Source organism: Coenobita brevimanus, chromosome 90, assembly GCF_032717465.1.
Source record: "Coenobita brevimanus isolate Jiangsu-jjx chromosome 90, ASM3271746v2, whole genome shotgun sequence".
NCBI classification, from domain to species: Eukaryota; Metazoa; Arthropoda; class Malacostraca; order Decapoda; family Coenobitidae; genus Coenobita; species Coenobita brevimanus.
Window position 1 is genome coordinate 25,940,359 of NC_137043.1, and position 24,087 is coordinate 25,964,445.

At 41.4% G+C, this 24,087-nt stretch overlaps 1 protein-coding gene across 1 annotated transcript in view; it reads left to right on the forward strand.

Moving 5' to 3' along the window:
* Positions 1-230: 230 nt before the first annotated feature.
* The window catches only part of Dbct (Dihydrolipoamide branched chain transacylase E2), a 40,862-nt gene continuing 17,005 nt past the window's right edge, over positions 231-24,087 (forward strand). The window contains exons 1-7 of the mRNA XM_080281524.1: positions 231-317; positions 4,036-4,253; positions 9,898-10,076; positions 15,675-15,826; positions 17,368-17,527; positions 18,622-18,740; positions 20,547-20,753. Coding sequence (XP_080137650.1) covers positions 231-317; positions 4,036-4,253; positions 9,898-10,076; positions 15,675-15,826; positions 17,368-17,527; positions 18,622-18,740; positions 20,547-20,753 — 1,122 coding nt within the window. The remainder of the gene's footprint in view (positions 318-4,035; positions 4,254-9,897; positions 10,077-15,674; positions 15,827-17,367; positions 17,528-18,621; positions 18,741-20,546; positions 20,754-24,087) is intronic.

The window sequence follows — 24,087 nt, forward strand, 5'->3', positions numbered from 1 at the left end:
ATCATACAAATTATCTAAACAAGCGCTATGTTATTTCGGATCTTTGTACAGTTTCGTTTCAGATATGTAAGTAAAAAAACGTTAAAAAAAAAAACCGTGATATGGAAAGCCCAATACAAAGCATATCACTCTGAAAAGATAAAACATTTGTAACTATAAATTGCAGTGACATTTAAGCGTAAGCCGAAATAATAATGCTCCGAACACCTCAAATTCCGCTATAGCAGCCGATGGCCATGGCAGCGGCGGGAGTTGGTCGGTGTCGAGTTAGTTTTCAGCTTTTAAATATCAAGTACGGGCGTGCAGCGAGTTCGGCTGTAAGTTCAGTCTTTATTATCGTGCGTTGATTTAACCCATTTCATACACAGTATCATGGAATTTGAGTAATATGCAGCACCGGCTTCTGAAAGAGCCGTGTCACAAAAAAAGACCATACGTGGGTAATTGTGCCTTTAAACACTGCCAAATAATTTAAAGCCTTTCTTATTTTGGAAAGGTTGACAGCTTTTTTTATGTTTTGTTCATCGTGTAACGCAGATATATTAGCATGTGGGAAAAATATGTTAGCTCTGCTTTTGCACAGATCTACCGCAGTTGATGACGTGCTTCTAATCACAGCATATAGCCTTTGGGAAAACTTATGTTTCCATGTTAAAACAGGCGATAAACATATGCAGTAGAAGCACCTTACCAAATCAGTTCTTACCGATAGTCCATTATATTATTGCGATTATTTCTGGGGTGGTAAATAAACGTTCCATGTTTAATATGTTTCCCTATTGTTTTAAGTTGTTCTGCTATGACAACTTTTGATTCATCAGTGTAGTGGAAGAAGAGACTGTCCTGACCTAAGAGTTTAACTAAATGGCCTAACATAGCTTAACTGTATATAATAATTTAACCAAACCTAACCTAACCTCCTGTTGGGAAATGGGAAATGAAATCTACCTTTGAGTACACGTAAGGTTCTTCCATTATCCCAGAAACAAACAACCATAGGTATGGCGGTATTATTTTACAAGTGGACAATATGCAGTTTTGGAATTTTAGCACCATTATCATATAGTATAGTCCCTAAGGATCACAAATAACCCCCATTACCCCATTTGGAAATTGATTATTACTCCCCTAAGATAGGTTAGGTATGTTGGGTTTGGTTTGGTTAGTTTTATTGTGTTCTGTGAGGGGCATTTCCGACAAAAATTAAGGTCAGAAACATTCGAATCGCGTCCAAAACTGCCAGAAAAATATATTGCACTACCTGAGGGTTGTATTGTCCACTTGTAAAAATTTACCAGTATGGCTTAAGGAACCTGATGATAATACTGGGATAAATGTTTCAGCTGGAAAAGGTAATTTTCGACCCTGAAAATAGACAAAAAAATACAGAAGACAAACTGGAGGAATATTAATTGAATTGGTAAGGTCTTCTGCATAAAGTGTAGATTTAGCAAACATGCCCCACACATGGAGGACAAGTTTCTGTATTAAACCATGCCCCACACATAGAGGACAGGTTTCTGTTAAAACATGCCCCCCCACACACAGGACATGCTTCTTTGGTAAAACATGCCTTATACACAGAGAACACTTTCTGTGTTTAAAACATGCCCCACAGGTAGAGGACAGGTTTCTGTGTTAAAACACAGCCCACAGTCCCATACATAAAGGTCCATGCATGAGGTATGAGGGAAATTGTAAATCATACAAACTCTGCCTAATTTAACCTAACCCTCCATAACTTAGCATATCCTGAACTATCCTAACCAAACTCATACTTAGCTGACCTAATCCAGCCCAACCTTACCCAGGTAAATAAGGCAAACCAAATTAACCTCACTTTAAAGAGGAGCTGGTCCAGGTGAAGGGTGTTCATCTTCCTCCTCCACCTCACAGCTGGCAAGAATGGTCATTTGCCTTAAATGAGGAGCCTCACCCGGTGCTCCTACACTCCTGATGGAGCAATAGAGGGTTGGATGAGAGAGCAGAATAAGGCACAGTAGATGCTTTAACTGATGGCCCCAATAGTTATTTTCATCATTATTATCTCATTGCCTTGCTCCATCCTAGGAACCCTTGAATTGAGGATGGATGTAACAAAAATGCCTCCAGGCTACCTTATTCTCACACACCTTTCTCAGACACTCAGTTTCCTTTTTCCTTGTCTTTCATGATATACTGATGCACTCCTTTCTTCCACACCATAGAAGGTCTACCTCTGCCAGCATTGTCCATGATCTCACTTGCACACAGGCTGTCTCAGCTACCTTGTCTGTGTGCATTGTTTGTTTAGGTTCATACCATGTCGGTGTACTGTACCGGTATTCCTTTTTGTCCACTCTGTATTCCACACACCACTCCTGATAGCTCTCTTCCAGTCCACAACACTCATAAATTTCAGTATTACATACACCCTCCATCCTTCCCATGGGTGTAGCTGTTCTGAGAAAGGCCAAACAGTTTGCACCTCAGCAGCTGTCTGTCCATTACTGCCCCAGTTTCACTCCCATATGAGTGTCGGCAGTAAAATGCGTTTGTGGTGCTAGTTCCGATTTTCTTTTTCAGATTATTTTTATCCAGACTGAACTTTGTACGTTAGAGCCTGAGCCAGCCACCGTGCTGATCTGGCATGTTGATATTGCTGTACTGACAAGCAGTGTTTTGCACACAAAAAAAGTATATATATTTTCACCCTGAAAACATCATAACTGATGCTAGACAACATTTTATTTACCATACAGAACCAGAATCTTTTCTAAATATTTTTTCTGTACATCTAACCCTATCCATCTTACGTTGATGACTCTGCCCTTCGCCTTTCTTTCTGCTTCGTGCAGCATCCATCACAGCAGTTACTTCAACAGACATGAGATGAGGCTATGGCACATCTAATCTCTGACTGGAGTAAAAGTAACTGTGTTGATTATAATGGATCCAAAGATCAGTTTTTACATCTACTCAGTTCTTTCAACCTGCCCTAACCTTCCATGGGAGTAACCATTAATATTTAACAATATTCAGCTCAGTCCTTCATCATCTCTGAATATACTTTGAGTTTCATATCTCGGGATATATCAATGACTTGCAAAGTCTGCCTCCAAGAGATTAGGTGTGCTGAGCCAATTCAATGCCTTCTTTGCCCCTGCACAGCTGTTGACTTTACATAGAGGTTTTATTTACCACTGTGTAGAGTGCAACTTCCATGTGTGGAGCAGCTTCCCACAAACAGCTCTTCTTAACTGGGTGGAGCCAGAGGCCTCTTGTCACATCAACTCTCCTCCTCTTACAGCCTTCACCACACTGTTGCATCTTTATCTCATTTTCTCATGCTACATCATTGGTCACCATGCTTCTGAATGATCAGCTAGTATTCCATCTCCCTTACAGGGGGGCATAGTGCTCATGTGGCAGCAGTCTGTCACCTCCTTCCTGTCCAACTCTCAGATGCAAGAGTTAACCAGTACTCCCAGTCCTTCATGTATGCAACAGGTCAACTCAGGAACTGATTTCTTGTCTGAATTTCCTTCTGACCGTGACCTCCAGTCTTATATGCAGTGCAGTGTGTCCAGGCATCTCGAAATAAACAGATTCTCTCTCTCTCTCTCTCTCTCTCTCTCTCTCTCAACAGTGAACAATCATGCACACTTTCAACCTTTGGTATCATCTACCTTGCATTTAAAAGTAAATAAATAAATAAATAAAAATTTCTGATTTACTGGAGACCCAGTTGCAAACAAGAACATTAATAAAATTGATCAACTTAAACAGAGAACCCAGTGTTCATTCCTAAACCTAATCCTTTGTTCAGAACTAAACTACATTGTGACTCTGTCATACATGAATGGCTTACAATAATATGAATGGTGAGTGGGTGAGTTTGTGGTCCATTTTCATGGGGTATGCTGTTGATTAGTTCTCCCTCTGTCTTCTTTTCTTTTTTCCTTGTTTTCTGGACTCAGCCTCACTCCATCCTACCTGTCAGTGGTAAGAGGAGGTAAAATGATGATGATAACAACAAATACTTTTCCCTTCCAGAGACACCCCAGCTCCAGACATGTGTCCGATTGGGGCCAGACCTTTCCCAGACAACCCCACACTACCTCCTCTCCTGCTGTTCAACTGGTGAGATGGACACCAGCATTGGACACAAGTGGCATCTACTCATTACACACCACACCAGCCACCTACAAGCTTGTTCCTTTCTTACTTGCAGACATTGGGGAGGGCATTAAGGAAGTTGTTGTAAAGGAGTGGTGAGTTGTCTTATTTTTCTGCCCTCTCTTAAGTGCAGTTTGTGATATGATGAAAGCTCTGATTCTCTTTTGGGGAGCCAGCAGTGTATTATTATTGTTATTATTTTTTTTTTTTCCAGAATTTATGAATATGGTAAAGATGTTGGATGTTAACAGTTTTCATTCTGTCTCTTATTCCTGGTTAAAAGGAGCAAGAGCAAAAGACCTTACGACTGGATATAGTGAAAGTATCCTCTAGGAGTATTCTTGAAAATATAGGTTTGGAGTTTCCTTCATTATTTTCTGTCGTAAGAATTCGAATATGTTAACCCTTAATTTTCTTTGCAGGATTAGGGTGTTGGGCAACATACTGTAGATAGATGTAGATAGATTATTATTGTTATTATTATTATTATTATTATTATTATTATTATTATGACTATTATTATTTTCCTCTTCCTTCTGTCTGTGGGTGACTCTACACTCAGTGACAATCCAATTGGTTTCCTGTGTGCCAGGAAACCATTTACACCACTGTCTGGTAACCATATTACCAAATTATGACACCTGGTGGTTTGGTGGATAATTAAGGCACTCCAGTCGGATTGAGCCAGTGCATGTTTACATCCGAATAGTGGTTGGGGTTTATTGCTCGTGTAATACCACTCAGGGATGAGTGAGGCTGGTCACTTACATCTTAAATGTCAGGACCAGTTTGCCTAGCCCCGGGCCCCTACACTCCTCATGGAGCAATGCAGGATTAGATGATGTATGTATTATCTATCTATGTATTGCCAGACGCCTTAATCGCATACGGGGTGGCCACAAACAAATCGCCTCCACATCGCCCTGTCCCCCGCCATTTCACTGCCCTGCTTCCAATTCACATCCCCCTCTCTCGTATACCTCTCCACTCCATCCCTCCATCTCATCCTTGGCCTCCCCCTCACTCACATACACTCTCCTCGTCAGTCTCTCACTCTCCATCCTCTCCACATGGCCAAACCACCTCAGTGTGTTTCTCCTAACACTTCCTATCGCATCCATATCCACACCATAACGCACCTTCACATCCTCATTTGTCAGTCTGTCTCTCCATGTGACTCCACAGGCTCCTCTTAAATTACTCTTTTCCACTGCTCTCACTCCTGACTTGTGTCTCTCCAACAACGTCCAAGCTTCACTTCCATATGTTAGAGTTGGTATCGCAATACTGCCATGTAGTAACTTTTTCATTTCCATGCTCACTTTCCTGTTTCTTATCACTGCTTTCAAGGACCCAGCAACCTTTCTTCCTTGTTGTACCCTTTCAAGCATTTTACTCTCCAAACTTCCATCCTTACTCATCACACCACCCATGAACTTAAACGTACTCACATTTTCCATTTCCTCATCATCCAACCTCACTGTACATTCACTGGCTTCACTTCTCTTGAAGACCATAACTTAACTTTTCCCTACATTTACCATTAGATTCCATTTCTTACACGCTCTCCTAAACTCACCCACCGTTATTATTATTGTTATTATTTTTTTTATTACTGTATGATTATTATTATTATTATTATTATTATTTCTGGTATTATTATCATCACTCTAATGATGATGATGATGATGATGATTATTATTATTATTCCTGTTATCTCCAGAGTATTTACTTTACCTTAGCATAGATTTTTTTCAAACTGGAAGAGTTAGATATAGCCTTCATTAAGAGATCCTTCTTAAGTTGAATTAAATTGACATAGTACCAAAATAAATAAATTAATACTAATGACAGTAATAATACAGGACCAACTCGCCTAGCCCCAGATTCCTACACTCCTCATGAGGTGACGTAGGATTTTTTGATGGATGGATGGAAGAAGTAGTAGTAGTAGTAGTAAAAATAATAATGTGTCTGTATACCTACTGTATATACCTAGGCTTTTTCCCCCTAGGGGGGTAGCCGACACAGGATGACACACTCACCAAATTACTCATCCACACACACACATACTTACTCATATTTTAGCCTCTAAGGGGAAAAGGGATAGCTCCTTACCACACCATACCGCACAAGGGGCAACTGTGCATTGCAATGCAGCGACATCTGCAACAGGGCCCGACAGCAGAGCCAGTTTACCCCTGCCACATCATAATGGACCCATGCCTTTCCCTGCACCTGACCCAATCAGCTAATCAGACCAGATACGGGAGAACATCCCATCTGGGCCGCATCACCATTTATACAGTCACAATTTCTTTTCACTCATCCCTATCTTGTGCAACCACTCTTCCTTGCTCTACAGACATCCCTCTTGCATCTAATGCTCTCCTCACATTGTCCATCTATTCTGTTCGTGGTCTTACTTTCAGCCTTACGCCTCTCACATCAGACCCAGTTATCTTTTTCACCAATCGCTTTTCATCCATTCTCTCCATATGCCCAAACCACCGCCACACTTTCTGCTCTGTTTGATCAGCCGTCTCTTGCATAACTTTAGTTCTCCTTTGCACTTTATCTTTTCAAACTCTATCCATATATGTCACTCCACACATACTCCTCAAACACCTCATCTCCATTACATTCAATCTCTTCCTCTCTGTTACTCCCGTATTCCATGCTTCAGCCCCATAATGTGGTCGATACCAGTTTTCCCTCATACAGCCTTCTCTTTACATCCATCCTGAGCATATGACATCTAAACACTTTTTTCATTCCTCCCAGCACCTTTCTTACTTCATTCATTCTAAACTTCACCTCTACATCCATTCTTCCATATACAGCAACATATGATCCTAAATACTGTACTTAAAACACTCTACCTCCTCAAGCAGCTCACCATTCAAAACAACATTTATCCTCCTACCATCTACCAACCTCGTACACTTCATCACTTTACTCATATTCTCATTCACTCTCAATATCCTTCTTTTACACACCCTTGAAAACTCCTCTACCAGCTGTCTCAGTCTCTTCTCTGAACAGTCACCAATGCAGTATCATCTGCAAACAGCAGCTGACTCAGATTCCACACTCTACCATCAGCATTCACCAGATGCAAACCTCTACCTAATGCTCTCGCAGTCACTTCCCTTACAACACCATCCATATAAACATGAAACAACCAAGGTTACATCACACATCCCTGCTGCAGCCCCACTTTCACAGGAAACCAATCACTTACAGTATTTCCCACTCTTAAGCATGCTCTACTATTTACATAAAAACTTTTCACTCCTTTTAACAACATACTAACTAGGCCGTACAGTCTCAGAACAGTCCACAAAGCCTCTGTCAATTCTGTCATATGCTTGCTCCAAATCCATGAATGCCCAAAACACACCTTTACCTTTGCCAAATAAACAGTGTTTCCCACTCTCAGACACGCTCTACTATTTACACAAAAACTTTTCACTCCTTATAATAACCTACTATCTAGTCCATATAGTCTCAAAACAGTCCACAAAGCCTCTTTATCAATTCTGTCATACACTTTCTCAACATCCATGAATGCCCAAAACACACCTTTACCTTTTGCCAAATACTTTTTACATACCTGTCTCACAGCAAACACCTAATCCTCACATGCCCTCCCTCTCCTAAATCCACATTGCTTATAACCAGTCATTTCCACTTTACCCTCTCTGACTCTCCTAATCAACACTCTGCCATACACCTTACCTACAGCTCTCAATAGACTTATACCCCTAAAATTAGTACATTTATATTTATCACCCTTACCTTTATACAGTGGAATCACACATGCATTTACCTAATCAGCACCATACCACATACAAAACACATATTCAGCACTCTTGCTAACCGCTTAACAAAGTTGCTCCACCACCTTTCAAACATTCCACAGCACACCCATCCATACCTGCAGCTTTTCCTGCTTTCATCTCCTTCACTGCCCCCTGCACTTCCTCCATCGTGATTAAAGAATCATTCAGTTCTCCCAGCACATTAATTCCTTCCTCTGTTCCATTGGCCACAGTCTCGGCCTCCCTTTCCTCCTCTATTGTACATTTAACAGTCTTTCATAATATTCTGCCCATCTCTTCCTTACTTCATCCTTCTCAATAAACATCCTTCCATCCTCTGCGTGTACTTGCTTTTCCTTCCCAGACTCTCCCCTTCACACCCTCTTCACCTCCTTCCAAAACATTTTCTTATTCTGTTGAAAATTCTCAGTCAGCTGCCCACCCTATGTCTCATCTGCTTCCACTTTAGCATCATGCGCAACCCTTCTTGCCCAGTTCCTCATTCCCTTATACCTCTTATATGACACCTCATCCTTCCCTGCAGCCACACTTCATATGCCCGTCTCTTCTCAGCTACGGCCATACTTACTTCCTTGCACCACCATTCACTTCCCTCTCTTACACCACCACCCACTCGTCTCACACCACGCACCTCTTCCGCATACCCCACCACAGCACCCTTAAGCAACTGCCGTTCCTCCTCCACACCCCCATTTTCCTGATCTTTCACCGTGTTCCACTCATCTTTCAGATCCTCTTGATACCTTGTCATTCTGTCTTTTTTGTCCAGTTCACTCACTTTCATAACCTCCCTGCCACACCAAACTCTCCTAGATCTCACCTACCTCATACTTACTCTCAGCTTTCCCTCCACTAGGTAGTGGTCAGACATTCCTTCACCCTCCCCTCTCAAAACTCTCACGTCCAACAGTCTTCCTCTTACATTTCTGGACACAAACACATAGTCCATCAATGCTATATCAACAACCCTTCCACCCTCCTGTCTCACCCATTTATACTTATATCTTTCTTCTCAGGCAGGGTATTTCCAATCACCATCTCTCACTCAACACACATCCCTATCATTCTTTCCCCATTATCATTTCTTCCAAGCACACCATGCATACCAATGACACCTTCAGCTGCTACATTTCCCACTCTAGCATTACCACATTCACATTTGCTCCAAAACTCAGCAGGCACTCATCAACATCTTTCCAGAAAGACTCCCCCTCTTCTTCATCCCTTCACTGCCAGACCCATATATACTCACAAATACCCACAACTCACATCCAGATTTCACTTTCACCCACATCAGTCTCAGTGACATCTCATTCCATTCAGTCACGCAGTGCTGCACTTCCGGGCTCACTAACAAGGCCACTCCTTCTTTCGCCCTTCCTCTGTCAACACCTGACATCCTTCTAGTCACACTTCCAAACTTAGATTCACCTTTCCCTTTCATCTTTGTTTCACTCAAAGTTAACACATCCAACTTTCTTCTCACAAACATCTCCCAATCTCCTCCATGTTAGCCTCAGTCGTGCTGGTACTACATCCACGCACTTTCATAGACCCAGTCGTCGGAGTTTGGGGATAACTCAGTCCCCCTTCCCTTTGTATGCCCTATCTCAGTGTATGAACTAAAAACACAGAGGAGGGGGTCCCTAGTCCCCTCACCCTGTCCTTTTTAGTTGCCGTTTATGGTACAAGGAGCAGGGAATATGGTGGCAGAAGTCTTCCTAACACAACCTGGCTGCAGAGTGGTAGCACCACCCCATAGTGCAGGCAGATTGTCCCCCTCCCTCCCCCCACCTGCCATAGTAATATCTCATTAGATTGACCAGGTGAAGCACATGAGGCTTGGGTACATATCTGTCTGAAACGATAATTTGCTTTCTTTCCGTTCACATAGGTTTGTAAGTGAAGGAGACACAGTGGCACAGTTTGACAGCATCTGTGAGGTTCAGTCAGATAAAGCATCAGTCACCATTACCAGCCGTTACGATGGTGTTATACGCAAATTATACTATGAAGTGGATGACACAGCACTGGTTGGCAAACCACTTGTGGACATTGAAGTCTCAAAAGAAGGTGAGTGAATTGGGATCTGTACAGTCAGGGGTATAAGTTTCCCTAATATTCATTTGTATCTACTACGTAAGTAGGGCACGTCTGTCATTTTTCTCTCGGATTCATCTTATCAAGGAATTAACTGTGGGGAGACACACATACCAGACTTCTCAACTTTAAGAAGGTTAGCCAGCAGAGTCCAGTGAGAAGCAGAATTGATGGAATATTTGACAAACTTTCCATGATATCCTTGGCTGCATAGGTTTATCCCTTATACATTGGCATTGTTTTGAGGCCGGCGCTTTCACTGTGGGCTTTTCCCGAAAATAGCATGTTTTCATACCGTCATATCTGAAATAGTATAGCAGTTAGGGATGCAAATTAAAAACCATATTACTCACCAACTCTTCTTGCGAATGAAATCATCCCTAGGTCTGCAGGTGGTCGTGTCGATGAGTAAGGATGATGATGATCAGCTTAGGCATTTCAGGCGGGATTTCTCCATGGGTGTGCACGCGGCCCTGACTTGTGATAACACTAACTTTAATACTTATGTTTTATAGCTCTTATTCTATTTGTATTTTATATCACATTTACAGTTTATATCACACATTTTGCTTACTAGTTTCAGGGCCAAGAAAAATATGAAGTTCAACCCAAAACATTTTCTACAGTATGACTTAGTTTTTCTTTCATTATTGCTTGGGTGACTCAGATTTTTAAAAACTCAACTTCACTTACCAGCTTTGAACTTTTATTATCCCTTGTAAAATACAGACATCACTTGCACATCAAGTAGACTATCTTTGGATGGAGGCTTGGCATGGGTGGATGAGGCAAGCAGCCGCAGGCATCGGGGATGGAATCAAACAATGAACCTGAAGGCATCATTTTACACCTGGCAGAGGTGCAGGACCAACTGGTTCATGCTCATGTGCAGTGGTGGGAGTCTGTTGCATGCCTTCGGAGAGGAGATCAAATGGTGGCCAGTTCAAATGATGTCAGGAATACATTTACGTCTCCTCCCGTCACCTGGTGGTCCCCGGCCACCCATTTTGCCGTGGCGTATGCTGCTTCCCGGCGAGTGGGGGTTAAAGTAGTAAAGTAGGCTCTTGCAAAGATTAACCTCAGCGGTATTATTTTTGCATGCAAGAGCAACTTAGAATCTGCCAGTTTTTGTAGATATCATTAATTATCACTCGAGTTAGGAGGATTTTGAGGGAAACATCAGTAAAGCTCTGGAGTGAGGTTATGCAGTAGCCTTCATGCACCAGCCACAGAACAGTAATAATCACATCATGCACATCAAAGACTGTTTATAATACAGTAATCCCTGTGTTATATGATGTAATAGAGCCAAAGGCATGTCCGGGTAGTGGCAATGTCTGGATAATGAACAATATCCCCCTACCATACCCAGATCCTACCTATACCCAACCTCCAGGATATACCTAACCTATTTATACAGTACCTCTGCTTACTTTGGCAGTGTTTTCTGGTCATTCAGGCATATTTAGACATCAAAACACACATAGGAATATCCGAAGTAATCTAAACACCAAGATAACCATGAAAAAAAAAAAATGAAAACCAAAGAATACCCTACCTGTACACTACTGTATGTACAGTGCAACTCCTAATTTTGGCACTGTTTTCAGATCATTGTGGCATTTTTAGAGATCAGAGCACACATACGAATATCCAAAGTAATGCTAAACACCAAGAAAACCATGAAAAAAAAAAAAAAAAAAATGAAAACCAAAAAACACCCTACCTATACACTACTGTATGTACATTACCCCTCCTAATTTTGGCAGTTTTCAGGTCAATCTGCCTTAGTGAGACATCAAAACACACATAGGAATATCCAAAGTAATGCTAAACACCAAGAAAATCATGAAAAAAAAAAAAAAAAAAACCCTGCCAATAGACTACTGTACTGTATGTACAGTACCCCTCCTAATTATGGCACTGTTTTCAGGTCAGTCTGCAATGCCAAACACCAAGAAAACCATAAAAAATAAAACACTGAAAACAAAAAACACTCTACCTAAACACTACTGTATGTACAGTACAGTACCCTTCCTAATTTTGGCACTGTTTTTAGGTTTGTCTGTTATATTTAGACATCAATGCACACATAGGATTATCCATATTAATGCTAAACATCAAGGAAACAATGCATAAACATCATCCACAAAAAATTTCAGGATAGTTGGAAAATCAGTTATCTGACGCAGGTGATAACTGCTCCCAGGCCACAAAAAATATGCCACCAGAAGTTGGGTAAATTGGTATAAATGGTATACCATCATCTTCACTGTTGTTCATGCTCTAAGATCAGCTAATAAAAACACAGAAAACTGATGAGCCAAAGTACAGAAATGCAGTGAGAATTAAGTGTCCTGGAGTAAAACTTACCTTCATATGACTTTCCACCATCCAAGTGCAATATTTTGCCAATATCTTCCAAGAGTTATGCACATGTCTAGATGTAGAATTTCATGAGCTTTCTTGTGGTTACTGCAGAATTTCGATACAACCAGTAGTATTCAAATAAATCGCAAAGAACTTTAAAATCTCACGAGTCAGTGCTATCAACGAGAAGGAGGGGAGGGACTGAGGAAGTAAGGGGCGAGCTGGGAGAGTATGGAGGAAGGACAAGAAGGGGGAAAAGTGAGGTATTGGGCAGGATTTTCACCTCTCTCTCATGAGGCGGACAGGTGCTTTTACAGTACATTTACTCTTGGCTTGTGGTCTGTTAGACGCTTGGTGGTCATTCAGAAACAAAACTCCCGGTGACTGGGCATCTTTGGATGTTTGGTAGAGAGGCAGATTGGCTGCTGTCACCAAACATGTACTCATGGCATGTGGTCTTTGTTCAGTGCATGGTGGGAGTTGGGAAAGACTTTGCCCAGTGGCCACACGACTTCGGACATTCAGTGGGGATGTGTATGGATGTTTTGACACCGCTTGTGAGTTAAAGTTGTATTACTCGGGTGCTGGAGGTTCGTTGGGAGTGATCAGACCAGTGAGCGCCTTTGACCATTCAGTACAGGGCGGACAGACATTGTAGCTTTGGTTTTGGGTTACGGCCTATTTCTCGCTCATGGCTCGAGCCAAGTGGCCACGATACCAAATGTTTGAACATGTCAGCTGGCTGGCTGAACTTTTCAGGGACTTTTACATCCGGATAATAGCAAGTTTCATTCATTCATTCATTGCCAGACGCCATGTATCCCAGACAGGGTGGCCAAGGGCTTAGAGTTAATTGTTTTACAGGGAGGGGCACTAATCCTCCACCAACCCCACTTGACGTAGGGATGCCAACAGCATTTGGTGTTCCCAGGCGGTCACCCATCCAAGTACTAACCAGACCCAACGTTGCTTGGATAATAGTTTAATAGAGTCAAGGTTAGGTAACCAAATAATGAACTAGTCTGGATACTGCATGTATGGATAAATGAGAGATTACTGTGTTGTATAACTTCCATAGAATGCTCCAAGGTAAGTGCTATTTTGTTCTGTCTTATCTTTTGATTAAAGCCATATCCAGCGAAATTATGCATCATCTGGCACCGAAATGGGAAACAACCAGCGGCTCTGCAATATCTGGCAGTGAGGCATATCGTCTGGCTCAGATGTGGTAGTGGACTGGTGCCTGGGAACCCCGCAACACGCCAACCAATTAGAATGCATTGTGGGAGCAGCCCACCTGACTCACTGAACCTGGTGTCGCTCTCTCATTCTTTCCTATGGATCTTGTACAGTGAAGACATATCTATGCGCCCTGCTTTTGCGACCATGAGGTGGCAGATCCGTAGTGCTGTGACTTACTCTGTGGCCTCCAATGCCCCTCTCATTGTTGTTACAAAGCCTGTAGCCTCTCAGAGTTCATGTCCTAGTGCTCTGTTGTGATTCTGAAATTACTGCCGTTAGACCACGCGAGCTTTAGTGCACTGTACTGTACTGTACTGCATGGTGTACAACTTCACCCTCCATTGATGCCAGCACTAGATGAGCACATAGCACATTTTGTATTACTGTACTGAATCAATATTGTATTGTATTTTGTGTTTAATTTTCATCTTTTACTCACAGGAAAGTTTTTAGGATAGAGGGTTGAAAAAGCAAGACAAATAAATCCTTTGAAAAAAGGCACGCTCTTCATCAGCAGAAGATGTGTGGTACCCATATGGTTTTCTACCTAACAAACTGACTCTATCTACCAATGAGCTTGCAGTATATTACAGTGTCTTGGCAAGTCCATTCTGATAAATATTGTTCATAAAAACATGGAAAAATAAACTGAAGAAATAAATCTTGATCATTTATTGGTGAACTGATGATTTGGAAAGTAGTGTTGTACAGTAGAATTATCACAACTCCCTTGCTCACGGTTGTTTATACGGCCATGGCCCACCAATTTATTCCTCATCTGTCCGCCGTCACTCCACCCCTCACTTGCCACTCAGCTGGTTTGCAGATAATACAGTAAATAGTACCAGTTGCAAGTTCAGTAATTTTATCCAACAAAGCAAACTCTCATTTCCTTCAGCTAAATTTTATCTTCACTGCCAGTGCAAATGCATTCTAAGATGATGTATAAATTCGTGTTAGAACACATTATGATGGAAAGTCAGTTCGAGCCCACCAAACCTCAAAATTCGCTATGACTATACCAGGTTAGATACTGGGTTGAGTGTGTGTTCCATCATGTGTACATATGCACCCTTCTTGTGATGCTTATAAATTTTACTTACGATGATTATTCCTGGTAGCTGCATTTTTGCCTAAGTTCCACTTTCAAAGTGAAGAAAATATCCAAGCTCTTTACAGCTAAACTTCAATAGATATTGACCTGAATATTTGCACACTAATACTGCAGCATGCTCTCTTCAATATTATACCCATAAAACTGGTCTTTGAATAAAGCAGTTAACTGTATATATGCCCATTTTTTTCAGCAGTCCAAAATTACTGAACCTCAGAACACTGTAGTGGCTAAACTATGGCAAACATCAGCCTATCAGCAAGATAAGAAAGCGAATACAATTAACTCTCAGTTATCTGTCGTCTCAATATCCAGCCTAATGTGGTATCCAGCACTGTTGGCTCAGCTGTATTTAAGTAATATCCAGTTAAATTATGCAACATCTGTCACCGAAAGGGAAGTCTGCGGGACGTATCAATCGGCTCATATGCGGTAGCCAACTGCTGCTGTATTACTGTATTGTATTTTATGCTTAGTTTGTCTTTTACTCATGGGAAACTTTTTAGGATTCAGGTTGAGAGATAGTAACAAAATCTCTGGCTTGACACCGAATATTAATCTGATGGTGGAGTACTGTGCAACATCCGGCATTTCAAGTTTTTCGGCATAGGGGTTGGCTGAATTATGCCGGATTATTAAGAGTTCACTGCATGAGAAACTCCCCCCCAAATGGAGTGCTCGTTGGATTTCCAGTGTACTGCAGCTAATAGGTTAACAGTGAAATAGAAAGGTCTGGCTTCTTTTTTTTTCCTTTGTGTGGTTTAGTAATCATGTCAGAATTACAGAGTTTTCCATTCATCGTGCAGTCTCCGGGTTAATAATGTGTCCGTTACTGTCTTCTACAGATGATTCTGTTGGGGCAGAGGTGCAAGAGGGGGAGGCCATTTCAGTGGGTCGGCCTGCAGGGGAGACTGCAATAGAATCCGGCACTTTTACTCTACCAAAAGGCAAGATTCTCACCACCCCAGCTGTACGCAGGCTGGCCATGGAACACAAGGTGACACTTCTTTTCCATTAGATAATGATACCTACTGGTATTCTCTTTAGGACTCCATAACAGTTGCCTAGTGCAGGTATTATTATGACTGGTTATAACACTGTGGATGTGGTTGATTAGGATGAGTGTAATTTAACTGGATTAGGGTCAGAAGGTACCCTAGTCTGGTCATGAAACATAGGGGAAGCTATGATATTCATGGGACACAATATACTCCACCATTCCCTATTCATGACGAGCCCCACCCCACTTCCTACAGTTTTAGCTTTGACCTCTTGATTAACCTCACCCATATACAGTGCAGGGTATGTACTGAACAACCATCTGGATGTCATACCTTTGTTCTTACTCCATCTCTAATATTGAACTACTTTCTTAGACAGTAAATTCTTTCTATGATCGAACCTTCATTTGCTCAGTTTCAGCTTTAGCAAACTCTTTGAGCCAGCCGAACAATCATCTAACCTTCAGAATAAGGTTCAGTATATTTATAATAATGCAGATTGCAAATGAGGTTGAACAGTCAGGAAATAGAGATTGTGAGTGTCTTCAAGTATTTAGGTAGTGTGGTGAGCAACAGCAGGAGTTTAGAGGATGAAGCATGAGAAAGCATACAGTAGGGAAGGAAGGTCGCAGGTACTTTGAGGGCAATGATAAGGAATTAGGAAGTGGGCATGGAGGTAAAGAAGTAATTGCTGACAGTATTGTGATCCCCCACTCTCATATGGAAGTCCAAATCAGATAACTATTTGAATTAACCTTAACCTGCAACCGCAATGAAGGGTGTGTTGTTTTCAAAATCAGATTTTTCACCCAAGGCTCACCCTTAGCCTTTCCACATGGTACAGTCCAAATTGACTTAAAAGTTTCTGAGTCATAGGGTCAAATGTTTGATTGTATTCAAAATATAATCACTTAATCCTTGCTTTATCCTCAACCCTTTACCAGGTTTTAATATGGTCAGAACTAGTGGTGGCGGCCTTTCTGTGTGACCATTTGTTCTCTGTCTAAAAAAAAGTGTCTGTAATGTGTCTGTCATTGGGAAGACCCTTGACCATTTCTCCAAGTTTAGTTCAGATCGGATAAAAACTATTGTAGGCTATTAGAGTTATTGTGTTCACAGAGACACATACACACATGTGCCCACCCAACAATACAGTACCCCAACAATGCTTCTATGCGCATAGGTGCAGTAAGTATTATAACAAGTGATAAATGAAGGTGTTAAAGCAAGGTCACCACTCAAAGAGTAGGACTTGATTATGTCGTACTCTCATTCATCATTGCATTGTGGAGTGGAACACCCAGCCCCATAGGTTCTGAAATTACCCAGTTGCAAATGGTTATAGTAACTGCCAGTTTCACATTAATCCCATTGTGGTGTAGGAGCCTGAGGTTTTATTTTCTGAAAATATTATCATCATTATTATCATGGTTGTCATAACTCAGTTGTGGATTGGTTAAGACTTAGTTTTATGTCATTAGGAAAACCGTTTCAAATTTATCATAAATCACACGGTATAATATTCCCTTTTCTGCAGATTGACCTGTATGAAGTGCGAGGGACAGGAAGGGAGGGGAGGATACTGAAAGAGGACCTGCTGCAGTATTTGGAGAGTGCCCCTGACAGAACTAAAGGCACTACACCCTCCACACCCCCACCACCTCCAGTGTCTAGGGCAAAGCCCTCAGCACTATCTGGTAGGTTAACCCTCATGTGATGGGACGGCTTTGGTATTCTGTTCCAGCTGACACCAGAATGTTTTATACAGCTGAGAGTGGGACATAGGACCCTATGAGAGTTAATATATTCTGTTGTCATGAATTTTTTTATGGTTATAACAGGTCAGGTATTCTATGCCAGGCAATTTTTGCAGCTGAAAATGAGTAGTAGGAACCTAAGAGTGTTAATCTCTTCAGTCCTCTGACAACCTTTGTTTTAATCAGGCTATCACTGGACTGTATCATTCAAATCAGAAAAACTCAGTTAGTGAAGGGGTTATGTCTTTATCTAATTCTTCAAGTTCAAGAAAACTTTCCTGAATTGAGTAAACTTTTCTACAGGTAGCATGAATGAATATAAAATGTGTTCATTGGTTGAGGTTAAAGGTCAAGTATTAGTTTGATGCATTCTCACCTTTTATGCAGGAGGATTATGGAAACAAAGCTGATTTTGCAGATTTTTCTGCTTCTCCAAGAGTTTTTTGTACCAGGCTGTTATACAGAGTATTACCAGTTTGCAAATGTTCCATTCGAAATGAGTTTATATACATTGTTGAAAAGCCAGTACAGTTGTTGCATGATTACACTGTATTAGATTCAGCGACAGTAATAATCCACTTTGTTTCTCTGTAGTGTATCACTGTTTTACTCTTGAATCAAAGCAAAATTTCAGTGCAGTATTATAGGTAGTTGTTTAATGTAGAGTACATTGCAGTTATAAGTACTGTAGTGGGAACTTGTGAGTTTCCCTTGCTAGCCATTTCACTATAATTTCATCAGCCTCGCTCCATCGTTGATGAAGTTATCGGAAACTATGATGTTGCACTTGCCACTTTGAAAAGATTTACGATATTGTGAAGGGAGATTACCCAGTAGATGTGATCATTAAGTCAGTGCGGCTTGGTCAGTCATTTAGTAGTGAAAAACTGTTTTCCTGCTGTTATAATTTTGTGTATCTATTCTTATTTTAGGGTAGACTTGTAATTTCATAAGATTTGTGTAGCAGACTATACAGTCTTGTGTGGCATTATTACTAACCTTTACTTTATTCCCAGCCAAGGCCCCTCCTGCAGTTGCCCCCACTCCTGCTGTGACTCGACCTCCTTCTCTTCCTGTCATGCTTGGCCAGGACAAAAAGGAGGCAATAAAAGGATTCCGCAAGGCCATGGTGAAGACAATGACACAAGCTATGGTAAGGATTCATTTGTTTCTTTTATATATATAAATATTTGTAATCTTGAAAATAAACAGGAGCACGAGAGCAATGATTGAATCTACCTTTATTGATTCACAGTATTTCAGACTGTCTTAGTCCATCATCAGGGTAGTACAGCAAGATCCTAAAAATAAACAAAAAACATTACTGTATTTTAAGGTAAAAGTTTTTTTTTTTTTTTTTTTTTTTTTTTTTTTTTTTTTTTAAAGCAAAGAAGAAGGAGGCAAAGGCCAGGAGCCCGCAAACCGTTCCTTCCAAGAAAAAACAAAACAATACAACAGAGAGCCAAATTCAAGATCCATCCATTTTGAGATGCCTGGACACACTGCATTTGAAAGACTGAAGATCATAGGAAGTAGGAAATACAAACAGAGGGAGACAGTTCCAAAGTTGACCTGTTGCATAAATGAAGGACTAGGAGTAACGGTTAACTCTCGCGTTAGAGAGCTGGACAGAAGAGGGATGAGAATTTGTTGCTAGATGGGTGTTAAGCACCCGTCGTAGAGGTGGAGGGATGCAAGCAAACAGTTCAGAGGAGCAGTGACCATTGAAGTAGCAAGAGAAAAGAAATAAAGATGCAACAGTGTGGTGAAGAGACAGAGGTTGAAGGAAACAAGTAAGAGGAGGAGAGTTGATGAGACGAAAAGCCTTTGACTCCACCCTATTGGTGGGGAGCCTCCCCATATATTGTTAAGAAAATGGGGGGTTAGGTTCCTGACTACCTTCGTCATTCAAAAAATATTCAATAAAGATGGAAAGAGTACCGGTAAACACGAACGAATGTGACACAGGGACTTGAGCTGTTTTCTTAGAGACCCATATTTTCATACAATATTGATTTAGTACTGCATTCATCTCAGGTGATTGACATATGATTTTCGATCAGAAAAATATTGGAGAACAAACGAAATGCACATACCTAACAATATTAAAGAAAGCCGCTTGAAAGCCTTCGATAGCATGCTTATTGCCTATTCTGCCGACTGGACATGATGTAACCACACCAAACAAGCACAGAAGTATTCATTTTAAAACCATAAATAGCAGTGGAAGCCTAACTGGAAGCACTGAAACCGAACCGGGGGGCTTCACCCACAGGACCCCTTCAGTGATTATAACCTACCTAACCTAGTGCGAACTTAGATGTGCATTCTGTATAACTGGTGCCAAAACGGTATCATGCTTTAAGAGCGTTCATTAATCATTGGCACAGTCATCACCAGGGTTGCCATTTGGTATTGTTCATTACCAAATGTGGGCCAATTTGGCAATAAAAATTCTTTTGGTAATGAATCAGCGTGATCCATTACCAAACGAATTTTTCACACGCATGAATATACAGAGGATAGAGACAGTGGATTGTCTGCTCTTTTTGATTAATCTGGTAGCCTACATAGCCTGAAAATAATCAGCGTGCTGCTAATTGTTAGGAGAATGATACAGAATTACAAAAAGTTTTGGCTGAATAGATGGATGGAATGCTTGTGAGTTGGAGGCTGGAGTCAAAATTTTTGAAGGCATGGATGGTATGTGAATGATTATGTTCATATGATACTGGACATTCTGTTTGATGGTTCTCTCACTTTTGAGCTTTCTTTTGTATTTTTCTCACCTTTACCTACTTCACATTTTTCATTGGGAATTGTAGTTATGATGACAATGATGATTTTTATCTGCTGCAAATCACTTATCTCTCTCATAGCCTTAGTTATACTTCCCCACAGTATTTGCAGAAATGATATCCAATATTAATTCTACCTTAACACGTATCCTGACCCACAGAAAATTCCACATTTTGGCTACTGTGATGAGGTAGATATGACAGCTTTGGTGCAACTACGAGCAGAGCTGAGGAAGATTGCAGAGATGGGAGGAGTGCCTCGCTTCTCATACATGCCTATATTTGTCAAGGCTGCCTCCATGGCCCTCTCTCATTTCCCCATCCTTAACGCATCTGTTGATGAAAAATGCGAAAATATCACTTATAAGGTAAGGTTGGACTGTTAGCTTCTATATTTGAATGGATACAGCTGATACTGTTGGTTTAGTCAGGCAATTAAAAAATAAATAAAAATAAAAGTACTACCATACCTAATGGAAGTTTATGTAGATTCAGAGGAGGCATGCAGGAGGCCATACAAAGAGTCCATGCAGTGGACAGTGAGGAAGTTGAGGTTGTAAGAGTGGCTGGTATGCATGGTAATGAAATGAATGATGGTTCGAACATATGTGAGAGTAAATAATACCAAGAGCATAGGGCACATGGATGTGGATCTGGGGTCTGTCTTAGTTCCCTTTTTTTTTATCATGGTGCTTGATATATTGTCATGAGTTTCAGGTCCAGGTTGTTATGAGAGCTGTCAACTTGTTGTATGCAGATTATCTGTTTCTAGTGGCTGGTAGCTAGGAGGGTGCTGCAGAAATATATAGGAAGTGGAGTGAGTGTATTCAGTCAATGAGTTTGAAGGTGAATATGGGGAAGACAAAGATTTATGGTTGGCAGAGTAGTTAAAGGCTCACTGGTAGATCATGAAATGTGCCCATAACATTCCCCTCCCCCCCCCCACCATAGCATTCACACCTTATTGGGCTCCCCCCTCCACCCCTAGCTTCTTTCAATATCATTGCACATACAAACAGCTTGTACTGTGGGGCACATTCCTACCTGTCAGTCTCATCTTTTATATGTTTCCCTTCAGGTTTCCTGCCACACCTCTTCTCACCTTCAGACTTATTCTTATGCCATGTACCCTTATCATCACCTTATCTGCTGTAAATCCATTCTCTGTATATAAGCATAGACTCTTCTTAACATCTATCAATAGATTCCTTTATTTCACATCTTTTATGAGTCATTGAATCTCCATTATATGCAATCCAAACACATTCTTTAACTTTCCTGTTTCTTCCACTGTCTTTATTGACATTTCAAAATCATACCAGTATCACACCCGTGTGTTACAGTGAACACTTAAACTCCTGCATGCAGTCCTCTTTCAGCATCCATACTGATTCCTCTTGTGTGTAACAAGGCTCTCATAGTACCCACTTTTCTTCCCAGAGCCACATTACTTTCAGCTTTGCATAAACATTTATACACCTTTCTTTTCTGTCACGGCATAAAGATACTTAACCCCCAACCACCGGGGAGTGGCATATGCCGAGTCATTTCGGATGGACGGTGACTGCCGGGTGGCTGGTATTGCTGCATTTGTCTTCCCGCCACCATTTGAACCAGCCGCCATTTCATATTGGTACCCAGGGATAGGGAGGGACCCCCTGCATCTCACGCATGTATGGTTCAGTCAGTGCCGTGACCTGCCCTGGTGCGGAGTGATGTCTTCTGAAACATCCTCTTCAGATTCCCTCCCGCCCCCTCCCTCAGGTAGCCCCCTTGCATCATCCACCCCTGCCAAACTTCTGCTGGTGGATACAGAGAAAGGGCCAAGTGATAATGCAGTTTATCTGACAGTGGTCAAACTTCATCTAAAAAAAGGGGAAATTATCACGTAGAGAGCGATGTGTCACGTTCTCTTTCCCCTTCCCACTCTGACACATTGGAAAAGGCCTTTACAGTGCTTCAGGAGGCGGGACTTGCTTATGACAGGAATACCTTCACCTCTGAGGAGGAGGTGGACAACCTTGGAGCAGTGAAAAGTGGAGATGGTGATGAGAGTGACGGGCATAAATGCAACTGCCACGTCTCACCGAACACGCTTGTGACAAGTGTGGCAGTCTAACCCTGCCATGACCCTCACCACAACCAAGCTGTAGAACATAAGTAGTAAGGTTAGTATTATCACCATGCCAGAGAAAAGTGCAGAAAAGCATAAATAGAAGTACATGTGTTTACCTCATAGTCAAGAATAGAGCGTGCAACCTGCAGAAAAGTTATGGAAAATGCCTCATTGCTAGTCTTCTCTCAAAGTGAATATAAAGTGAAATGTTTGTAGAGAATCATTGGAAATTAAGTATATAAGTATTTATTTTTTCACCTTTTATTGTATCCGTGTCAGTTCTCCCACACACCTACAGGGCATAGTGTCACTCTGTTATGGCTGGAAAACCAAGGATGAGCCACATGTACAGGGTGATAATTCATACCTGTGGTGGTGAGCATGGAAAGTTGAGGAAATTAGTGAGAAAATGAGAGTGTTTCACAAGGAAGGCTGGCCAGATGTTACAAGCACACCACTCTGACAGCCTGGTCAATGTTGCCAATGCTGGCCAGGTTCTTGGCCTCCACAGCTGAAGTCGGAGCCGAGAGCTGGCACGCTGACATACCTCGAGTTCACAGCAAGAAACTACCTCTTTTATCCTTATCCCTACTCATCAACGGGACAACCTGCAGAACTTGGGATGGTTTATCTCATAAGACAAAGAGTTGATGAGTAATATGGTTTTTAATTTGTATCCCTAACTGCTATAGTTTTCCAGCTATGAAGGTTTAAAAACAGGCTATTTTTGGGAAAACGTCCATAGTGAGAACACGTTTGGCCTCGGAATAATGCCAGTGTGGAGGGGTTAAATTCTTCCACCAATTCGATTTTCTTACCTTTCATCATTATATCACATATAGTTGCCTTTTCCCTCAGACTTCATATCATGTTCATCAACATTTCTGTCACGCCACACCACTTTCAAATTCCAGTCCAGTCCAGTCCAGTAGTGCCACATCAGGAGCATAGGTTCAGGCTTGTTGCTTGCCATTAGCAGCATTATGTGAGCAATAAACCTCAATCTCCCATTGGAATTAGACCCTAATGAATTACATAAGACTGGAGTGGTGTTACTTGGTGGGCCACCAGGAATGTTTGAGGTCAACAGGGTCAATGCACTACATCAGTACATGGCATAAACCTGAAAGCAAAGAAACTTCTTCACTATTAGCAAGCAGTATGGCATCATTCACATGCATTAGATATGAACTAGTTCTCAGGTAATTATCCATAACCACACTACCCACTGTTCCACCTATGTTATAGGCAGATGTATGATTTGGATGGCATTGCTGACCCCTGAAATATGCCTGCACACTCCAGGTTTTAGGGAAATACTCTTGTACCTCTCTAAAGAGTTTTTATTGGGCCACCCCGTAATTAGGATTGGCTACTCCATTATTACCCCATTTTGACCCTAGCTGCACCCCTTCTTTGCTCATCTTGACTTTTAATCACCATCATCCAATTCCGTATCTACAGTGACCCATCTTTTGCACAGGTCTCGTTTGCATGAATAGAATGTGTAGGGCATAAAAATCATATATTGTTCCCAGAAACCAGCTAGGCATTTGTATGTACTAGTTCAGTTTGCATGATCCCAC